Raw genomic sequence first — 23,087 nt, 5'->3', positions numbered from 1 at the left:
GTTTTCCGTCTGTGGGATAAGCTGTGAATGGTTGATTCTCTTTTCAGGAGGGGGTATGCATATAACGGAGCCACATCTGTGATGTCTGCTCGGACAAAGGTCCAGAACAGCATTCCAGACAAAACCACACCGAAGCACTTTGACAAGAATGCTTATGTTTAAGTGTACTGTGGGAAGATTCAGAGCGTTTTAAAGATGAGTTTGTACATTTCATTCAGAATGATTTCCCCCACCCCTTACTCCAATGTACTTACCACCAAGACAATGACTTTTTAAAACATTAACTTGCAGCTTTTTACATATTGATGTAAATTTTATTATATAATATTTTACGATGGATGTTGGTATTGTAGAATTTATACCTGGAAATCATGAGCTGATGTTGCATTCTTCATAAAAATAAATGACGTATTTACCAATTTGGCTTGTCAGTTGTTTATGGGAATGGCATCACATGCATTGTTTTGACTGCATCTGTTTCTGAACTGGGTTCAGTACTGGACAAACCAACCACACTCTGTGCAGGTTAACACATAAAGTATCTCACCATTGAGTAGCAGTGACATTGGGATAGCAGAGCACATACTAATTGCAGTCCAGCCGACCACAGTCAGTGGGAATTAGGAGGCTCTTATCTCCTTATCACGCTACAGGGGTGGGAGAACCATGCAGCTTGATCAATGTGGTGCCATAGGAGTAGGAAGAGACTGAGTGAAGTGAAAATAAGTATGGGATTTGGGGAGGCAAGAGCAGGCATTAAGAAGAGTCAGGGCCAGCTGTTATGGAGAGGGTTTTGCATGGTCTAAGAGGAATGTATGCATGAGAAGAAGCATGCATGTGTGATCGTAAGCTTTCAGGTGTGTGGTGGGTCAAGCAGAGGCTGAGTGAAGCTGCAGCCCACAGGGAATTTTGTGGTGGGGAAGCCAAGGTTCCAAGATGGTTCCTACATTCTGCACCTGCGTCGTGACAGTGGGCTCCTCCCTGCCTCAGCACTCACTCCTGCTGGTGACAAATCACTTCTAGGGGGGTTGGTTTTGTTTCCTCAGGCTGGGCAGGATGGAAATCTTTTGCTCCAGAGTGGCTCCAAGCCACTGGATTAGGAAAGCAAAACCTTAGGCAATACCACCTGCTCCGCCATTGACATTCCTCAAAGTGACCAAATAAAAGCAGGCAACACTTAACAGCACTGAATTAGTTACAACACTTAAAAAAATCATCTAGTACTTTATTTTTTACCTGTCCATCAGCATGTGATGGTTTTTGAGGGAATACTCGCACAATGAGTCAGTAAATGAGATCAGAAGTTATGGATAACCACAAAATGCCTTCTGGACTGAGACCTTAAAATCACATACAAACTCAGGTCTCCCTTGAGGTTTGAACTGAGGGACCCTTGGGGTTTCAATGCATTAGTTCTTTTGGAACAAAGGTATAAATATAAAAAATTAATAGCCCTACTTATTAATGGCACAGTATGACACAAAAGGTTTTGTACCTGACACCATCTAAAATGCATCAGAACTACAAAGCCAGTTGTTCCTCTTCTACTTTATTTTGTATTTCATTAAAGTCAAAACAGTATTGTGTTTTTTAAGGAGGCAGCCGACATGAACAAAACAGAACTAAGAAAATACTTCCGGACTGGCAGGTCAGTGCTTTCCTCACCTTAGCTTCATGTTTTGGCGTGGGGTTTTTTTTCTAATGCTTGTGCTTTTATGTAAACTAAGAACCAATTCTAATGAATAAATAAATAAAAAGAATAAAGTCCCACAATATGGGGCTTTCAATAATAATCAGTTTTAGAGCTGAGGCCTTTTTTTTTTCCTTTCCATTTGGTGTTTATTGTAAACCATGGTAAAAACTTAACATTTTAATAAATGGAATTACTGTCTTTAAAATTTTCACCATTTTATATAAAGTTTATGATAAAATACAAGAAAATATGTGTTTAAAATATTTGTAAAGCAATACTCTGCAGTCACTTCTGTTCACTGGCTAACATGCTTTCTTGCAAGACCAGTTTCAATCTTTAATGTAAACATCAGAGGCAAAATATTCACCTCAGTGACATGAAAGAGACTTTCACCATTGAATTCATGAGAAAGAAGAATTAACTCTCAATTTTCAAACAGATATGGCCAGTAACATGTAGATGAGGATTCTTGTTTCAAATTCAGGACTGAAGACATCAGAGTTCTGCAAAGAGTACTCCTCGTTTTGTGATCAATATGAGAAATTAATAGGAATCACTTGATGTTTTCAGCCATATTTTCAACACCAACTGAATCCAAAAGTAGTGCCTCCCATCAGGAACACAGCTATTACGTATCTGAAGAATCACTCCAATCTGTTACGGTGACTAAGCTGCTTTTTAATGTGCTTGTGTTATCAGCTTCATGAAGGCCTGTTAAAATAACATAACAATATTAACAATTATTAATACTATTTTGGGGGTATTTTTACTTTGTATTTATCTATGAGATAAAATGACAAGCCATGTGAACAAACACCTGTGGACTTCAGGAAGTCTGGAATTTCAACGAATGAGGAAATTACACGTGCTGATAACACGAAGGCAGGTTCTTTGACAGAATACAATGCACAGTACAAGCAGTCAGTGTCAACGTTACTTTCCCTTTAAAAATAATCTGAAGAATCTTTATATAACTGACACAGCTTTAACCTTTACATATATTGAAATGTTAACACTAGAAACTACTATGTAAATTCTATGGAAGACTGAGGCTATTGCTTTACCAGCAGTTCAAATATTTATCTCAGCCTGGTAGGTCACTTAGATAGCTTGAACAAACCTGAAATTTTAGTATTATTACTATCAAGACTAAGTGAGAATGTTTCCCTCCTCTCTTAAATTTGGGAAGGGATTAAAAAAGCCCAATACTTGATTTTTAAGACAAGGTCAAAGCCTGATGGTACTATACTTTTTTTAAATCTCAAACTTAAGTTTCTTGGGACCTCTGTGTATTTACATACAAGTACGTATCATAAATATCATACATGATATTTACATGACATATAACCAAGCACACAGTTGTTCTTACATGTTCCTTTCTTACAAAATACCATATATTGAGTTACAATGTGTAATACACTATACTTGAGTTCTTCTCTAGGTGTGTCAGTTGCTTAAAGCTTATAATGTAGAAGTACAAATGTGTTACCTTCCTCCTTTGGTACATTTGTCTTCGGAACAGCCCATGCATGTACCGTAGATGTAGCATTTGACTCATTTTTCTGAACTGTCAATGCCTTCTGACCTCTGTTGTCTTTCATCAATAAAATGTCATCTTCTACTGATGATATATCCCAATCATCATCATCAACTTCTGTGAACTAACAGAGAGAAGAAAAAACATGGATTTTTCCTCTGTCTATTCAAGTTGTGCTGAGATCTTCCATATACTCAGCAATGTGAAACTGCTACAGAAAAATGCACTGGCACACCCCTTTACGACATCTATCACCATAATTTTAAAATCCAAAAGACATGATACGTTTTCATGCAAGCTGGCAGGTCAGTTTGCTATATAAGCATTCTGTATACACATTAGAAAAATTTCTCATTGCAATGAAAGCCTTTTCAATTTAAAACTAATTTATTTAAAGAGAAAATGAAATAATGAAGGTTTAAAAACCCACATGTGCTTGAAGTTACAATACGTATTCCTCTTAACACTCACCATCAGCATGTACAAGCATATTTTTAATGAAGTGGAGGATTTGCATAGTGAGTTCACAAAACGAGAGTCAAGTCAAACAGAAGAACACGAAGGCAGTAAGCCTGAGGTCTGCCTTACCTCACCTGCCTGAAAACTACATATCTTCATTCAGCTTTTGAAAGAAGACTACAGCATTTCCCCGCTTGTCAATCAGATGTGGTTCAACAGAATCATGCCATTATTAGAGAGCCTAACTGGGGAAAGATGTTTTCCCACAAAACTAAAACCTTGTTTTACTGGCATCTCTCAGTATTACAATAAGATGCAGAAGGTGCTTCTATTGGACAGCAGAAAGATTCAGATGCTATTAGAAAACAATGTGAGGTATGTACATAGTAGAGAAAAATCAACAAATATGAACGTGTCATATGTCTCGAAAGAAGGGAAGAGACTGCAGTAATGCTCTACCTTGCAACATAACTCTATTTTAACAATGCAAACTTTTTCAAAACCTGACAGATCTGATCAGTGTGCTATATTATTAACATACCACGATTCAACATCTTGCTGTTTTAAACTATCTGCATTTAGAGGGTGTGTTAATGGGAAAGTCAAAGTCACATAGACTAAGAAATGCTGGAGGAAGTTTCATCAAATATTCACTAAGTCTCAACTGATTTTTAAAGTATAAAATATAGAGAAAAAAGGTCAACTTCAAACAGAAATCACTTCAAAGGGTGTAAATACACAGCACCAATCCAAACTGCTAAGAAGTTTTATTAAGTCCAGGACTTACCCTAAAAGAAATACCATTAACCACAATGTCTGGTGCAGGTAAACTCAGGTCATACATCTTCAGGTAAGCACAAAATTAATTTTCTCTAAAATGCTTCTGAAGTAACTTCTGTGAAACATGACCTTTATAAAATATACCACCCTTATAAAGGTTTATGGTATTGTGGGTTTTGAGAATGACCATTAGCAGCTGTATTTCAGCTATTAGTATTTAAGCTAATAAAAAAACCCTAGACTTTTGGAGAAACCATCATTCCAGTGGCACTTTTTGCTTATGTCTTTGGGCACCTTTGAATATCCCTCCTAAAATTTGACGAATTAACTCGAGCTATACATCTATATTTAAACATATAAATATAGATCTGAATATATGATCTGGACTCACTCCAACAGGTCCACGTCCACAGGCCCCAGAGCTAGAAGCAATACTCCAGGTAGGGTCTCAATGACAGGGGAATAGAGGGGGAGAATTATCTCCCTCAACCTTCTGGCCACACTCCTGTTTATGCAATCCTGATGACCCTCTGTACTGGGAGTGCACGCTGCTAGCTCATGTCCAATCTTTCATCCAATATCCCCAAATTCTCTCTATAGGGCTGCTCTCAATACATTCATTCCCATGTCTGTACTGATGTTGGGGATTGCCCTGACCCAGCTGCAAGACCTTGCATTTGGCCTTACTGAAGCTCATGAGGTTCACACTGGTCCACTCCTCAAGCCTGTCAAGGCCTCTCTGGATGATACTCCTTCCCTCCAACGCATCAACTGCACCACTCAGCTTGGCGTCATCTGCAAACTTGCTGAGGGGGCACCCAATCCCATTATGTCATTAAAGATACTGAACAGTACTGGTCCCAGTATGGAACCTTGAGGGACACCATTTATTACTACATTCTACTTGGACATTGAGCCACCGAGTGTAATTCCTTGGACACGGCCACACAGCCAATTCCTTAGCCATCTAACAGTCCCTCCATCAAACCCAATGTCTCCAATTTAGAGGCAACAATGTTGTGGGGGACTGCCTTCCAGAGTTCAGAAGATGACATCCACAGCTCTTCCCTTATCCATTGATGCAGTCACTCCATTGTAGAAGGCCACCAATTAGCCAGGCACAATCTGCCCTTGGTGAAGGCATGTCAGCCATCTTCAATCACCTTCCAGTCTTCTGTGTGTTTCAACATATCTTCCAGGAGGATCTGTTCCATCATCTTACCAGGCACAGAGGTGAGGCTGAGCGGCTGGTGGTTCCCACAGTGATCCTTTTTACTCCTTTTAAAAATGGGTTTGCTGTTTCCCTTTCTTCCAGTCAGGGACTTCACCTGAATGCCATGATTTTTCAAACATGGAGAGTGGCTTGGCGACTACATCAGCCAATTTAAAACCCTGGGCAGCATCTTCTTCAGTCCCATGGAGGTTCAGGTTCCTCTGGTGGTCTCAAACCTGATCTTCTCCATGACTTCATGCCCCCAGTGCCTGCCTTGAGGTTCAGGGGCTTGAGGGATATGGTAAGAAAGGTTATCAGTGAAAACGATGACCACTTTAAAACACACATTTTACAGCTTATTTTGCTACAGTTCTTAGCATGTGAAACTAACATAGTGGCTCACCATCTATAGATCTTTACAAAATCTAACATCCCTTAAATTTAACTAATAACATTTTACAGTCTTCTATTATCTGACATTGAAGAGAATCTGAAAGTAATATTTCTACATAAAATTACACTGAAAATAGTCATGTCTGAGCTGGTAATTTCGAGTCTGGTGGAATTTGTAGCTCCCACACAGTCAATGGACAAGTCAGGTGTCACCAACTAAAAACTAAAAGCACAAAGGCTAAACGTGATTGCCCTACAATTACATCCAAAGTTGATTAAGACAATCGCCCCTTTCTGGAAACTGAAATAGAAGAGTCACTGTTTCTGGGAGGAGTGATAATTTTCAGATTTAACTGGCAGCCAGGAAGCCCTAAAGTATCAGTTTTATTATGGATAACAGGATTCTTAGTAATTATTATTTGTTTATTTAGTGAAGAAAATATTTTCTTGAATGCTAGAACTAGTGTCTGGCTGTCTATTTCAATCTAATAACAACTACTAGAAGTCAAATAAAAAGCATTATCTGCTGTTGACTTCTGGTTTGGAGTAATTATTTTTCCTTTTAAAAACTGTTCAGGCAAAGATCAATGTGCACCATAGTAGTTTACCAATTATAAAACTGTAAACTGAGGGGAAGACTGGGACCCTAGGAGCCTGAGGGGTAAAGAGTAAGTTGTGTTAGCATTGTGAACACATGCCATACTCAAAAATGGAGTTTCCCCCCTTCATTTAAAACTTCCATATCAGATGAAGCTCTAGAAACAAAAATATTTTAAATTATTAGATAAGCAAATAAATTTTTTCCTCCATGAAAACAAGATACTAGGAAAGCAAGTAAAGAAGGGGTCTCTCTGTTACTAGAATAAGAATCACAGAATGCTTTGAGTTGGAAGGGGCCTTAAAGATCACCTAGCTCCAACCCCCCCGGCCACAGGCAGTGACACCTTCCACTAGACCAGGTTGCTCAGAGCCCCGTCCAGCCTGGCCTTGAACACTGCCAGGGATGGGGCAGCCACAGCTCCTCTGGGCAACCTGTGCTGGTGTCTCAGCACCCTCATAGTGAAGAACTTCGTAAAATCTTATCTACATCTACCTTCTTTCAGTTTAAAGCCATTACCCCTTTTCATATCCCTTGTAAAAAAATCCCTCTCCAAATTTCTTTTAGTCCTCTTTAGGTACTGGAAGGCTGCTGGAGGGTCTCCCTGAAGCCTTCTCTTCTCCAGACTGAACAAGCCCAACCACATCTTGTCTCCATAGGACAGGTGCTCCAGCCCTCTCAGCATCTTCATGGCCCTCCTCTGGACTCTCTCCAACAGGTCCACATCCTTCTTACATTGGGGGACCCACTACTGAACGCAGGTGGGGGTCTCAGAACAGGAGATAAAAATGACAGCAATTGTGCCCAAACTTTGTGCTAGCTGTTAACAATCCAGAACAGTCATGGTATAAGGTAATAAGCAGTGTACACGAAGAAGTCACTTGCCACAGCTCACTTGCTAGCCCTTTTCTATATACCAGTGCAGGCCTGCCTGGAGAAACTATCTAGCTGTAACTCCAAAACAGTATTTTAGAATGAAGTAATTCACTGTTTCAAGATAGTTTCAGCATGAAAAAAAGTAATACACATATATATATAGTTCAAATATTTAATGAAATAATAATGACTACTAAAAGAGATACCTTCAGTTCTTTCACCTCTTCTTTCTTTATAAACGCCTCTGCAACATTAACCCCTCCAGCTGGTTTGTTCTTATTTCCATGGTTAGAAAGACTCTTTCCAACTTGTTCAGTCAGCTTTTGAATAACTGTTCCTAAAGTTCATAAAAGATATATTGACAGTTTCCATTCACCTGGAAGGAGCTTTACTGTAAACATCCTGGAAATCTTCCACAAAGTAGGAATAAGTAAAAGAAAGCTCTCTGAGGCAAAGATTGTGTCTTTTTCTGCACTTACATAAAAAGCATGACGCACATCTAATTTGAACTTACATCTTTAAGTACTATATTAATATAAACACATGAGCAAAAACAAAGTGCGTACAAATATATACACATTCTAGACTAGTCTGCCTTCATTAAGTTTTCTAACACAGAAATATTATCAGGAAATGGAAAATCATGCACAGCTTTTAGGACATGCATGTACAAAAGTAGGGAAAAATACCTTTTGAAGTTTTGGCAGGTGTTTCAGTTCCAGCAATTCCGCTTTCCTCTGTCCCATCCATATTGCTTTTGCCAGAAGCCTTCTGAAGAACACTGACTTTGCTGCTTGATGTTTTTGACTGTTTTTGCAACAATTCTGGTGATATGTAAGACTGTTTAATGTCATCTTCATCTACTTCTTCTTCTGAACTGAATGGTGGAGTTCTATGCAAAAAAAAAAAAAACGAAAAACAAAACACCAAAACAAAACAAACAAAACCCAAGGACTTACTGGGTTTCAGCAACTGCATTGAGATATATATATATACACACACACATATATATGCACACACATATCTATATTTATTTAACCTTCCTTTCCAATAACATGCATTTTCCTTAAGTGAAAAAAACAAGAGCTCTAATATTTTAACTATACATAAAAACATTAAAAAAAACAAACCCACAAAAACCACACTGCTAAGTAAACTCAGAAATTTATCATAAAATGATCTGTTACATAGATGTGACTACTTCCATCTATGCAACTATCTTTTATGAAGTAACAGACCAATGTATAAGAAGTCTTGCTAGGCAAACAAAGACAAGCAAACGGATTAGCAGGGAGAGCAAAGATAAGGGTCAAGGAATCTGCACCACAGAACATCTGTTATGACTGTGTTAGATGAAAATAATTTAGGAAATCTTTTTTTCAGTGCAGGAAATAAAAAAGTGACATATCTGAAGTGAGTGGAATTTGAAATACTGTGCTTAATTTTGGTCATAGCAAGAAAATGTCAATAAACAGAAAAAAAAGGTCACACCAGTCTTTAACTGCTTTTAACAGGGTCAGAAAAAGCATCTGAGAAATAAACTGAAGGAAGTGATACTGCCTGATTTTACTGAATGTCCCTCTCTAGTTCACAACCAAGAAAACATCTGATAAAAGCAGAACAGGCTATCTTTCAGGGATTATAATAACAGACTCAAATAGTACTTTAAATATGAAATACGTGGTCCAGAAAGTGTTTATAGTTTTAGCTTAATTAATAATAGCTTTTGTGAATATTCAGTCAACAAAAATGTTTTCTTCAAAAATACAAGGGAACAAAACATACGTGTTGCTAGATATCTTCTTGGCAGCAACATTTCCCAAAAGCTTTGTGGATCTAAAAACAACAAGACAAGTTGTTTCAAGACTGACAGTCAACTAAGTAAGAATAAAGTTTATACAGAAGTAATATGAATTCTTTGCTCAGTTCTTTCAATACTAGCAGGAAATCATTACATCAGCCAAAAAACCCCAAGCCCACAGGATGGATACGTAAGCTATGAGTACTGTGAGAACAGCATCTCTTACTTGGGTGTAGAGGTATTCTCAGTGATGGCTGGTCTTTGTTCGGGTGGGCAGACAGCAGTTGCAGAACGTTTTACTTGTTTTCGTGGTGTGGCAGATGAGGAAATTGCCAGTTGATTGTGCCTCTGTTTACCTACAAGAGAAGTTATCTATTGCATCATTAGAAACAATGTTTGGTTTCTTTCATATTTAATTTCTCAAAGTAAAGATGCCTCTGCTGCAGATTATAGTTTTACAAAAAAAGAAGGAAAAAAGGTTTTTTTTCTTCAAAACAGTTCAGAGTTACCATGTGTCTTGCCAATGCAGGAGCTAAGACTTCTGCATTTAAACACAATGTCAAGAACCCTTTAAAGAAAACTGTTTAGCCGGTCATAATGATACAGAATATTTATACAACAATTTATGAAAGCAACTATATAGAAATGTTGTTAAGCAACACCTTAAACAGCAGTTACAAAACATAAGAGAATGAAAAAGCCAAAACCCGCTTTAACCTTCTGAAGGAAGCTGAGGACAGGAAACAGGTCTATTACAAGACAATGATTTCTCTTCAGCCCTAAAGCTGACTTGGCGTTCAAGATGCTCTCGAATTCGGTGAAAGTCAGGCTCTTGCTTCTGTTTGCATTCTCTAGCAGATTCAATAGCATGCAATATTTTATTTAAGCGATCACTTGGGATACCACGGACACCCTAAGGAAACAAAATGTAAACAGAGGGGCTATTATTTCTGGCATTTATATCCTAGAATCATATACACTCTTTCAAACTTCAAGTATTACAAAGCTTGGACAAAAATCATGAAAGTTGATAACACTACTTACATGTGTTGCCATATCCTTCACAGCTGTAATTGATGGCCATCCTCTCAGGTTAATGAATTACACTTATTTGTAACGTGGAAATTCAGCTTTGGATTTTATAGGCTGAGGGTTGTGGTACAAGAGTGAAAGACAATACCGAAAGTGGGACAAAGATTCAAATAACTCAAAATAATCTTACTGCTTTAATTCCCAAAGATTCCAGCTTCTCCTCCAAGGCTTGCTCCAAAAATACTCGTAATTTTTTAGTTAAAGAAGGATCAGTCTTCAAAGCATTTAATAAATACTGGTTACTTCTACTTGTTTTACGATCAACTCTCTCAGTTTCTAAAATAAGAATGGAAAAGTGCACTTAAGAGACACTTGAAAAACCTACAGTACATGGGACAATTAAGAACTGCTCTGAAGCATGCATTTTTGATAAATACCATAGACATACATGTGCACTTTTGGTCTCCATGGAATTGTATTCCTTTTAAAATCTTGGGCTACCTTACAAAAGTCAGCTCACCTGGAATCTATATCTCAGCACCTCATACCACCACAAGTATCCTTTACTTTTCTTGCTACAAAATCACTGTAAAGTTATATGCCTGAATATTTAGCAACAAAGATCTTTACTACTAGAACTGTACTTGGTAACTTCTGATAATGAAAGACCATCCTCTGATAACTAAGTTCTCTAAAAGTGTTCTTTCAAATCAAAGCTGAAGTCTAGCAGGAATTAAAACAAGAATATACCAAACTTATTAAGAAAAGCTTTAAACAATGTAATGCTCCCTAATGAGAAACACCTACTGAAACTGGATCTTCGGAAAGTAGTAACACTTTCAAAAGTCTTGGTAAAGACAAAACCTGAGTCTGAGGTTTTCTCCAAAACTCAATCAAGGACAAAGTTCAGTGTCGTGTTTTCTTCTATGCAGGTCTATGACATCATACATACTTGAAAGCAGACAAAGAAGTTTCTATCTTCTTCCCTTGCTTTAAGCATCAGTAATGACAGAAACTCTTATGCAAGAAATAAAGAATTATCTAGACAGATTCTTTCATTGAAGAATCTTGACATTTAAGTTAGGCTAAAGTATTATAAGGTCATACAGGGGAGTAAAGAAGCAAAACATACCCATTTGGAACCTGCCTATAAAGGGTTTCTGGAAGATGAAATTTTACTGAATGCCACTTATGCCAAGTGAACCAATGATCTGCAGGACTATGGTAGCTGCTTCTGTCTGGCAGTGGTCAGCAAAGCTGGCAAAGCATACACAACATCCCAAGAAAGTGTGCTGTAAACCACACTCCCAACTTCACCCCCTGAAATGGTACATCTTGGGCAGGAGTTTGTTTCTTTCCAATATGCCTTACAAGGCAGCAGAGTCATTTGCCAGCCCACAGACAAAGATATAAATGAAGAAATAATCCCATATTATGACTTTTAAATGTTTTCTTTCAAAATAAACATGCAACTTTTTCTATTTTTAAATAATGGTTGCTTAAAAAGCAGCTCCATTTACTTTTCATTTTTCTGTAAGGGAAAGATAAGCACCAGGAAGAGGACCCAAAAAAGTCTCAAGATACACAAATGGTATATTAGGCTACTGTGCAGGATTGGCTTCCAATAAATAAAAGAACTATAGGTAATGCAGAGTGAACAACAGTCCAGCTACCATACTAACAGATCTGTGTTAAAGAGGACAGAATCCAGCTGAAATCTTACCTGGCTTTGGGAACTGTGTGGGCAATTTAGTCCCTGACAGAAGTGGGATGAAAAGTGATTTGAAAGTTGAGTCCTAGAAGAGGCAAACTGCTGGTTGGTGAGGAAACAGAGATCTATCAGATAATCCCCAGTCAGGAAAAGGTGCATTATATAGTATGAAAAACTCCCAGAAAACCAGACAGGAGACATTTTAAAATGGAATGCTTCAAGGAGCCTTCTGAAAATCCCACTCCTTTCAGATGTTAATCCTCACAATAAAATAGATCAATCTAAAATAATTTTAAAATTCCTAATTGCTACATACTAATATGTGTAACAAGACTATCCAGCATTACCCTTATTAACGAAAATATTCTTTCTTGCTAATTAACTCAAGCCAAATCCTCTTTGCCAGAGCCAACTAGTTACGGATCTATTTTCTCCCTCATTCTTGGGTTTTTTAAAAAACAAACCCTAAATGCTAGATCTAACAACTTTGACGAAAAGGGACCCTAAGTCTGGATCACTGTCTCAGCTCCTACATAATTCTATGAAATAATGCACCAAGTCAAGAATTTTCACACTCTCCCTTACAAATGGCTGTCATCAAAACCAAAAAAATCTGGGTCTATCTTTTCAAACTGCATTCTTTCCTTCCCTCTTTAGTACTGCAGGCCATGCCTTTAGGCGCAGCAGAAGAATCAAAGACAATCCATCAAGAGAGATGATGGCAAGCAAGAGAAATAGCAGAAAGAATGGTAAATATGTGGGCAGTCTTTATTTCAGACTATTCAAGAGTCAATGGATTTTCCCTAGGGAAACCTCTCAGTGACGCACAGATGTATCCAAATAATAATTCTGCTTTCAAAACAGCATAATCCCTTAAAAAATTTAAACTCATTGGCTATAAGGTTCAAGACTGATACTGATTTTTGCACACAGTACAGATTATTATACTATTCAGCTATTTTGTGTTTCATGTAAAGTACTGTTAGCCTTCTTCAGGAGAAGAATACCATGCAGGATGAATCAATGCTTTCTGTTCTGTCACTGTAAATGTGGCCTTGTCCAAGTTTTCCTCAGATGAAGCAGAAGAACAGCTGCCAACAGTGGGCTACATCATTTCATTTGGAATTGCACAACTCTGGCTGGATCTGTAGCTGCTTAGAGGTAGGTGTAATTTAAGATTACTTGCAAAAGTATCTTTTGGTGTGTTTGTGAAAGTAGGCAGCTTCAAACTCCACCACCAACTTCCTTCTTTTATCTGAACTCTTCACCCTCTTATGCAGAGTTTGAAAAAGAAGGAGCACCCACTGCAACAGCATCAGCATCAAACATTTTTGCTCTGCTTAGCCCAAGTGCCTCTAGACATATGGAATATGCCTGCTTCAAAAAGTTTGCCAGACTTTCACAAAAACATTGAATTTGGATAAGGAAATGGTAATATTTACAAGCATCAATAGCAAATAGGAGACTGACACAAACAAGGAATGTTCCCACCCAAATCACATAAGCATGCTGAAATACAATGAAAACCACCACAGGTATCAAATAATATTTACTTTTTTATTTCCAAGAAACACATGCCACTGTACTTTTTGCTGAACCAACCATTACCTTTTTCCTCTTCTGAAAGCTCCTCTATGGGCTCCAGCATATGTACCAAGGGTGCCTGCTCTAACAATGAGGAAGAACAGGAACACCAGACAAACAGGACAGAAAAAGGTCAAGGTCCAAAGTGCGAAAGGCAAAAAAAAAATACGCTGATGTCAACTTTCCTGATTGCTGACAACCTGCTGAACAATCACAAACCTCATGCATCATGACTTCTCACTGCCTTGGTGGTACACTTTTGTAGAGAAGACCCTAATACAATGGTCACTTCAGGAGTGATCCAGTTGCCCATGCATGTGTGTCTACTGCCATCAGAGCTTTAAACCATCAGCACAGGGCTGGCTGATAGCTCAACACAACTATAGAGAACCCCATACCCTTCTGAGATGGCACCCAAAGGCCAGGTCGGATGTTTTTAGGCATCTACAATGACAAGACCACCTAGAATTAAGTAAATTAATACTATCATTCATTTCCCATAAGAAGAATTTTAATTTTACAATTTATTGTAAAATATTGTTCTGTGCAATTTGATACCGGAAGTTTACAAAGGCAAGTGAAATGGACAGGCACAGAAAACCTCAAAAACATATGGGAAAAATGTTAACTTATTATTCTGCGGAATTATTAAGTACTGAATTTGTACATGCAAAACGTAAGGAAACTTCACATATATATATTTACGATAATTCCCAATAAAACTAATTTAAAAACTCTTTTTGATCACTCCAGTATAGTGAGAGTCAGTATTACCATGTGCTTTAAAGAAATCATGAAATGTCCTGTGCTGAAAACAGCTTCCTAAACACATTCAAATTATCATTCCATAGGCTGCCAGGTACAAAGTACTGCTGTACTTAAGTACACTCTAAAATACACTCTGTAGACTTCAGATATAAGAGATGCATGAAAATGCTTATATGTAGATTAATAAAAATCCAGTTTTTAAAAATGTTAATATTCACCTTCCATAAATTATTTCAATGAAAACTAGAAATTGAGTTTCTTCTAGGGTTTATGACAAAACCAGAGATGTGCAGACTACACTTAGAGCGTTCAACTAATGGCAGTATAGAAGAATACAATTTACTGGCCAGTATTTTGGCCAGGTGTTGTTTTTTTTTGCCTCGGCCTTCACGAGAAACCTCAGGTACTATAAATGGTCGCTACACTCGATGGCGAGAAGGGAAGGAAATGACACTGCAGTAAAGATGACTGCTTTTCAGTACTTCTTGTGTAATGAGGTACAAACATAGATGCACTGTGATGGGTAATCACAGTGAAATGAGCACTTGGAACAAAGTGACACAGTCACATCTCCAAATTATTCTCCATCTAAAGAGGACTAAAACTGGTGGTGTAAATGTTTAGGTATGGTAGCTGCTCTCTCCATGCTTTCCATACTTGCAGCTATATTCAGCCTCTCACCTGCTTTTCCAAGCAGGTAACCAGATGTGCTCCCACATAATTTGTACTAAATAAAAAGTTCTTAAAAAAAAAAAAAAGCTTCTCACACCACCACAAGATGATAACAAGATGCAAATGTCAATATATTTTACCGAAAAAACAGCAAAACTGAGAGACAAGTAGGCTTCCGGTCTTTCAGACTCTAAGGTTGTCAAATTTAACAGCGGTCAAAGCGTTTCTGGGCACTTGAACATGATCCTCCACACTATTGGTACTGGCACACTGTTGCCCTGCACCAACTAACATTCTCCAAAACAGTGTTCGTGCACAGTTTGGGATCGTTCCCAAAAGCCTACACTGAGCCTGTTTTGGAGGACAGAGCCTGAAGCACAGATGAGATCTGGCAAGATTTAATTTAGCTGCATGGGCATTGAGGCCTCTGAGTTTCTTGGCTGGACATACTAGATAGTAAGCCAGTTGCTGTATAATTGGATTCAATCTATACTTGCTTTACCTGTACTTCACTCAAATGCAATCTGCTTAAAGGTGCTGACTCATCTCTGCACAAGCCCTTTTCTGGTAACTTGACAAGAAAAGCTCAGTCCTCAGAACTCAGACCTGAAAAGAGTCTGCTGATCTGGCAAAAAAGGTACTTGCTTCTTTTCTTCAGTATACTAGAAACAGAGGAAGTTAAAGATCAGTAACAGAATAGTTGCAAGAGCAAACCCAAAATGTATTACTGTTATGTGTAACACTGTTGTTCATGGCATGATGACAGAGGAGGCTGAATGCTAAGACATGGGGGAGTGTGGTATTTGGAAACACCAACTCCTCCAACATAAGCAGCCTTTTTCTTTCTCTTTACCATAAACATATTCTAAGAGATATTTATTAAACATCACATTGGAATCAAATCTAAAACAATGCTGCTGATACAGACTGAAATCCTAACTACTTTTAATTACTGTGAACTCTAGTTCATCCAACCTTTTTTTGCCCAAAATCTCTCCAAGCCACAATCCAATGCTAGCCTTAAACAAGTAATCACTACAACTTCTGATTTAAGAAGAGCCAGTTACCATCATGTCAATTATCAGCCCTAAACCTAGTTCAGCTGACCCTAGGAGATGCTGCTCTACGTCAGCATCTTCAACATCAGATCTTGCTGGTCAGGATCTTACTCCCACCTTTCATCCCAGCCTGAGTGTTGAACCCAGACAGACTACTTACCTTCTTTTCGGACTCACACCTAGAAATAAATTAGTTGTTCCTAGTTACGTCTTAGTTCGCTACTCCAGCTGAACAGCCATATTGTGTCCTTGCCTTACTGGAAGTGGATCCCAGAATTAGCCTTCTAGGCTAATTAGCAAGGCAGAAGGCATGTTGTTCTAAGCAGGTCACCTGCTTTGGACTACTAGGGTACTGGCAGAATTGGAGATTACATCAGTCTTGCAGTTCAGATCCAACCTCAATTATACTTTTTTCATTGACACAATGTGATTCCTGGCTCTCATCTCCACCCATTTCTTGGCTACAAAATAGAGATAAATTTCAATTTTATAATTAAACCAGTCAGGTTCTGCTAATACTTTGCTTAATTGATCCTTCTTAACTTGATCATAACTCTCTTTTCCAACCAATGCCTATTTAAACCTATTCCTAATCCTAATACAAGCTCAGTGATCCCTGTAAAACCCTGGTTCAGCAGTAAGAAGATGTCTCTGGCTGATACTAGCCCTTTGCAGATCCTACCATAAACCAACAACTTCTGTTGGCATGGACCACCTTAACTCCAAAGCTAATTCAGTACTTCCTCCTCAGCAGTCTCACACCTGACCCTAGCCAAACAACATTATTACTAAATTCTCTACCTAGCCCCATCACAAATTCTAGACACATCCTCCATGTACGTCATTAGCTGGCCTCAGTCCCAAACCTACCCCTACCTTTATCCTCAGAAGAATAGCTCCTGTCAGCCTCAGGCCTGAACCTAACTAAATGGCAGCTTTCAACACCAGTCTTTATGCAGGCTGGATGTACTCTTATCTCACTGGCCTGAATCAAGACTTATTAATACTAGCCATAATTAAGGCCAGCAACCTTAAAATCACCTCCACAATGATGTCTGTCATCCCGCATCTTTCAGAATATCTCTTCTGCCAGCTAATACACGTGGAGAGATAGAAGAGATGTATCAAAAGTCTTAATTTCTTCAGTGGATAATTAATTATACCACTGAAAAATTCCGTACCTGGCATACTTTGACAAATCATTTAATATCTGTTTTAAAAAAATATTTGAAGACAATTTCCATGCAGGTGGTGTAGGGAAATATATTTACCAATAATGAGGAGTTCAGGCTGTGTATATTTCAAGCATATCATACATTAATTGTCTGTTCTTATCTACTCGTTTAATTAAAAAAACCCACCAATATTCTGATCATACTACTGGAAAAAGAGTCTTCTGGCCAGCATTTAAAAGAGAAATGCTGTTTATTTCCTCTAAAATATTAAATGCTAAAGAACTTCTACCCTGATCAAAAGTGTAACAATTACCTATAGTGGAGTATCACCTACAGTAAGTACTTTGCACTTGCAGTATGAAAACCCAGGATAAAATGTAGAACTTCTCTGCTGTAAATTGCTGCACCTCTTAAAAGATGTAAGGACTGTAAGCCATGATAGTATAGTCATGATACACTCTTTTAATTTATACTCAAATTTCACATCAAAAGAGCTGCCAAACTTCATTTGTGATACCTGTAATTTTGACCATCATATTTGTATCAACACACTTCATATATTTTTCTCCTAACTAATCAATGGGAAGCCATATACTGCACACAGGCAGCATAAATATTAATTTTAAACCAATATTCTTAAATATTATAAATTTTTGACACTTACCTGAGGCCTCTAAGTTAGGAGCCTAGTCATCTCAGACTCCTACAGTCAACGAAGAGACATAGGCAAAGAGCAATTCAGATCTTAGTTCAGGTGAACCAAACTCTGAAGGTGCCCCTTTTCTCTGTTAACTGTCTAGCAAAGCTACTTTGCCTACATTTTCCTCAGATGCTTCAGCTATGTCCCTAATGATAGCTGAGCCTTAGTTTACGCCATGTTTAAAGACTGAGAGGTAGGTTTTAATCAACAACCTAATTAATGTATTTGTTTTTTTAATTACTGTCTTCAACATTATACCTGATATTACTGACCTAACAAAGATTAAATATTGAACAAGTATCAACATTTCAATGTAGGAGGCAAAGCCTGATTTTAAAATATGACTTTTTAAAATAAAAAATCATAATTAATCTGTTGCCTTGTTGTGAGTTTGACGTAATCTTGAAGGCTAAGACTTCAGTTATATCTGCACAAAACCCTACAGCTAGCTCAGAAATAGAGAGAAGAATTGTCAGCCAGGATGGCATTCAGGGCACACTATTAGCTCCTGCAAGAAATCAGGAATGATAATACAAAAGCACCAGGCTAACACAGTTATTGCACTACTTTACACCTAGCATACCTCACTTGTAACTTACATTATCTTTTCATTACACAGATTTAAGATGTGCAGAGTGAATACAAAATCTTCCAAGCAACTTCAAAAAGTGTACTGAAGTTCACATTGGAGAGCCTTTTTCCAGAATTAATTTTCTTTTAAGAAGAAAAAGAAAAGGAAGATATTCCATATGCAGGCAACTGCTTTGTAGGAAAACTACAGCTCTGGTGATTCCAGAGATGCTCTGTGCTAAATATATTTGTGAACAGAAGTTATGAGTGAGTGCTTGCATTTTGATAATGGCACAAGATGCAGCCATGAGTCATAATTCAGTATGTAATTCAATCCCTTGAGGAGCCCTGAAAATTTTGTAGAAGACACTATAGCCTCTGCTAACCTCTATATCCAGAAATTAGGTAGGGTAAGTTTAAAAAACTCCAGAAGGGAAGAAAGGGGACAGACAGAGAGACCTGCAGAGATAAACAAAATAATCATCAGCAAAGGAATCTGAAGGAAACACCTTCGTTAAGGTTTCATAATAAACTGATAGTGAATCTTTTGTGTATCAATGGGAGGAACAGCCTTTTCTATCTTAATAAGTTTCAGAAGGTGCCACAAACTTCCTATTTGGAACAGCAAGAAATTAGGAAAGATCTGATGACCTGATTAAAATTGTCAGAGTACAGAAAATACTAACGTTCAGAGAACTGTTTTCCTCCTCAGTACAAATGAAAGTAAATGCACTAAGAAAGCAATGCTTTACAAATTTGCTGTGTAAGCCCTTAGTAGCAACACTCTTCATAAAACTTGTTTCTTAAATTCTGGGCAACAGCTAAGCTACCTGCCCTGAGATCTCTTAGCAAGAGCCAGCACTACTGTGACGGTGCAATGAAGCTGGTTTGAATGAAAAAGAATGAGATTATTTAAAATACTTTTGCTAATAACATATTAGTACTTTTCTCCACAAAACATTTCATCTATACATTTTCACATAAAAAGCTTCAAGCAGTGAACTGCTAACCTTGAATATGTTAGGAAGAATTCTCTGTATTATTCAAATGATGTTACCATATAATGATCTATTTTCCTTCATTTAATAATTCTTGTCATTACAAATATTTTTAAATCAACACGTCATAATTTTCATTTCTTAATGAAGTTATATTGAAAGCTTCTGTTGTATACTGCCCTTCTCCCCGTATGCCTTTTCAGAACTTTGCATTTGTTGTACAAGACAAATTCTGTACATTTTTCTTACACAAATTCCATTTTGTCTCCCTATGACAGGTTTTAAAACTAAGAGATATAATGATTAAAAAATATTTAATTGCAATTCGGTGATTCAAATTATTAAACTGGTTTTTAACATTTAAGCACTTTACTTGCTCAAAAGGTCATTTTTCATTACTTTTCTACTTAAAATGCAAATAACTGATTGCAGAATATTGGTACGGCAACTATACTCTCCATTAATTTGCATATTGAGAAAGAAAACTATTTTCACAAGGTACAAAACAATGCAAATGGAAGTTCATCCCTTTCCCCCAATTCTAAACAGTATCACAATGCCCCAAGTTTAAATAAATAATGATCTATATTTAACTACAGATATACTCTGGAAGAACTATCTACACAGGATGGCTGTCTATTCTGTTTCTTCTTTTGTATTTTTCCTCCTTGCCATTAGACCTCACAAGAAAAATACACTATTTTGGGACTTAAAACCAAGTATCTCCACATATTTCCCTACACAAATCCCAGTACATGTATATACCTATCCAGTATATGCATATACCAGATAAGCACATTTTCTGTAAGAAAATGACATTTCATTTCCTCAATTAGTTTTATTTACCTTAAAGTGCTTCAACACTATACACGTGCTAGGAAATGTTCTCAAATTGTTTGCTTTTGGTTTTCATTTACTCTTTTCAATAGTACATCTTTACAATTACTTGACAGGCATTCTCAGTGCTGACATAGACATATAGCAAAGCAATTCCAAATACGGTCTTTCAATGTAACTAACTACTCTTACAGCTATGATTCAACAAGCAACACATTTGAGAAGACAGAGAGTTAGATTTGAAAGTACTGGATCTGGAACTATCAAAAAGCCTTACCATGCATCAGCTGTAGACTTGGTTTAGATTCTTGAAGATGCTCTACAGTAGTGTTCACTAAAATTGCATAAGAGTAAAAAAAAAAAAAAAAAGTATTATAGTAAGCAATACTACACATATACAGAGTCTAAAACATAGCAATATTTAATCACATTTATAAATCATTTAAATTTTTGCTTTAAGGAAGAAAACTTAAACAAATCATTTAGAAAGTAAAAAATGGTCCTTCACAACATAAAAGTATGTCTTTATATATGCTTAATGTTTTTAATACTTCTGGAATCAGGAAAAGAAACTAGTAACTAAATCATCAGTGAACTGGAATGTGATCATCTCTTTGGTCATATCTGTATGCTGTCTTTATGTCTCAGGAAAGAAGTCTTGGCCCAAAGCTACTTAGTTAAGTCTAACCTGATCAAGGCTTATATTCCCCAAAGAGGATCTACTACACAAAGCCTATACATATCTCATGTATAGAGTGTAGCCTTGGAGTGAATCACCGCTTCAATTCTACACTCCTCAGATAAGCTTGGGGCCTACGAGCAAAGTCACTTGTGTGCCATGGTCTTATACTTGACTGTTCTTTAGTGTGGCTGGATATCACAAGCTCTAGCTGAAAATGCGTACAGCCTTACTGTTACTATGTTCTCCTCAAACCAACCTACTCCCTGATGCTAGATTCAGTTCAAACCAATGCCTTGACAGTAAAGCAAGATGGTTTCCAAACTGGGATCAGAATTAATTCAGATGTCATCATCTATTACAATAAACTTGTTTCAAGCCACTGAAACTGCAGCACCACCAATATGGGCGTTTGTGGTGCAGGACTAGATCCTAAAACACTATTACAAGGTTTAGTTACTTGTAGGACTTCAGATGTTAAAGCACCTCACAGACAAAAATGACAGAGTTAAAAAATTCTTTGAACATCTGTACCCTAAATGAAAAAATAATAATTTTTCTTCCAGTATTTTGGCTTTTGTGAGTTCTGCAGCCTAAGGATAGTCAAGCATGCCAAAACAATTAAAATTACACTTCATAAAGCAAAGCCTAAAGCTGCTTACATAATACAAAATACAGCTGCTGCATTTCACATCTCTTTACTATTCAAGCAATCATCTTTCTACATTATGATTCCTTACAGATGCAAAACATGAACTTTGCAAATCATGACATGAAAAGGGGTAGGTACCCTGTGAAACACAAAATGCCAATACTGATGTGATTTCAATAGTTAGTTAGTAAAGTTGATGTCTCTATGTTTTAATGAATTGTAACATTCATTTCAGCCAAGCTGCTGAAATCAGAAAATCTGATTTTTCTTACAGATTGTACTTACCTTCATATGGTTTAATGTTTCCAACTGACCTTGTGGACAATTCTTTAATCTAGAATAGGGAAGACAGATAAATAGTTACAAATGTAAATGATCAATATCTAAAAATGAACATTTAATACAAAATACCTAGTTTCAGTACTATTCCATAACAGAAATTATTGGTTATGATTTGGAGAGAAAAGTTACTACTTTTGTGGAACTCTGTTCTACTGCTTAATGTGTATTTCATTCATGCTTAATGACTACTGAAGACTTATTTCTGTTTGTTGTCTTTTGTGGACTTATGCTTTGTGTACCCTATTTTTTACAAACTATAAAGTGAAATGAGAGCAGGCTTAATAGACCACTTCAGCACTCACAGCTTCAATACTTTCTGCTTCAGCAATTCATGTTCAATTTTGCAAGTCCAGCTCCACTGCAGGGAAACACTTAATTACACGTTTATTTGAAATGTATGAACAGTTCTCCAGTCTGCTCTACAGTTCTGTCTATTTGACACCCAAGACATGCACTGAATGAAACTGAGAGTGTAGAGGAAACTATCTGGCTGTAATTCAGTCTAAAGAAAACAGTAAACTTGTGAGTCCACTACAAGCAAATCACTGAGTTGCTGGAGCATGTCCAAAGACCAAGGCAGCTGATGAAGGGTCTAGAGAACAAGTTTTATGAGAAGCAGGTGAGGGAACTGGGGTTGTTTAGTTCAGGGGAGACCTTATTGCTCTCTGCAACTATCTGAAAGGAGGCTGTAGTGAGGTGAGTGTTGGCCTCTTCTCACAAGTAACAAGCCACAGGACAAGAAGAAATGACCTCAAGTTGAGCCAGAGGAGCTTTAGGTTGGATATCAGGAAAAATTTCTTCATTGAAAGTGCTGTCAAGCATTGGAACAGGCTGCCTAGGGAAAGTGGTGGAGTCCCCATCCCTGGAGGTATTTAAAAGACGTTTAGATGTGGTGCTTTGGGACATAGTTTAGTGATGGACTTGGCAGTGCTAGGTTTATGATTGGACTCCATGATCTT

At 37.4% G+C, this 23,087-nt stretch overlaps 2 protein-coding genes across 3 annotated transcripts in view; one reads left to right on the top strand and one right to left on the bottom strand.

Moving 5' to 3' along the window:
- CLDN10 (claudin 10) overlaps positions 1 to 420 on the top strand; it is a 56,092-nt gene extending 55,672 nt beyond the window's left edge. For both annotated transcript variants that reach the window (XM_061476264.1, XM_061476263.1), the window contains exon 5: positions 48 to 420. In XM_061476264.1, coding sequence (XP_061332248.1) covers positions 48 to 162 — 115 coding nt within the window. In that variant the 3' untranslated portion in view covers positions 163 to 420. The remainder of the gene's footprint in view (positions 1 to 47) is intronic.
- A 1,834-nt stretch (positions 421 to 2,254) lies between these two features.
- Positions 2,255 to 23,087, bottom strand: part of DZIP1 (DAZ interacting zinc finger protein 1) — a 36,045-nt gene continuing 15,212 nt past the window's right edge. Inside the window, exons 8-18 of the mRNA XM_061476270.1 lie at positions 22,072 to 22,120; positions 20,733 to 20,789; positions 13,702 to 13,761; positions 10,573 to 10,718; positions 10,068 to 10,263; positions 9,577 to 9,706; positions 9,335 to 9,385; positions 8,239 to 8,441; positions 7,756 to 7,886; positions 3,183 to 3,354; positions 2,255 to 2,404 (exon numbers count right to left, since the gene is read on the bottom strand). Of these exons, the coding sequence (XP_061332254.1) occupies positions 2,322 to 2,404; positions 3,183 to 3,354; positions 7,756 to 7,886; positions 8,239 to 8,441; positions 9,335 to 9,385; positions 9,577 to 9,706; positions 10,068 to 10,263; positions 10,573 to 10,718; positions 13,702 to 13,761; positions 20,733 to 20,789; positions 22,072 to 22,120 (1,278 nt within the window). The 3' untranslated portion in view covers positions 2,255 to 2,321. The remainder of the gene's footprint in view (positions 2,405 to 3,182; positions 3,355 to 7,755; positions 7,887 to 8,238; positions 8,442 to 9,334; positions 9,386 to 9,576; positions 9,707 to 10,067; positions 10,264 to 10,572; positions 10,719 to 13,701; positions 13,762 to 20,732; positions 20,790 to 22,071; positions 22,121 to 23,087) is intronic.

The sequence above is a fragment of the Pezoporus flaviventris genome, unplaced genomic scaffold (assembly GCF_033815535.1).
Source record: "Pezoporus flaviventris isolate CSIRO_AGI_PZ_B2104156 unplaced genomic scaffold, CSIRO_AGI_Pfla_v1 ptg000095l, whole genome shotgun sequence".
In the NCBI taxonomy this organism is placed as follows: Eukaryota; Metazoa; Chordata; class Aves; order Psittaciformes; family Psittacidae; genus Pezoporus; species Pezoporus flaviventris.
This window is presented reverse-complemented; position numbering and strand designations above follow the sequence as displayed.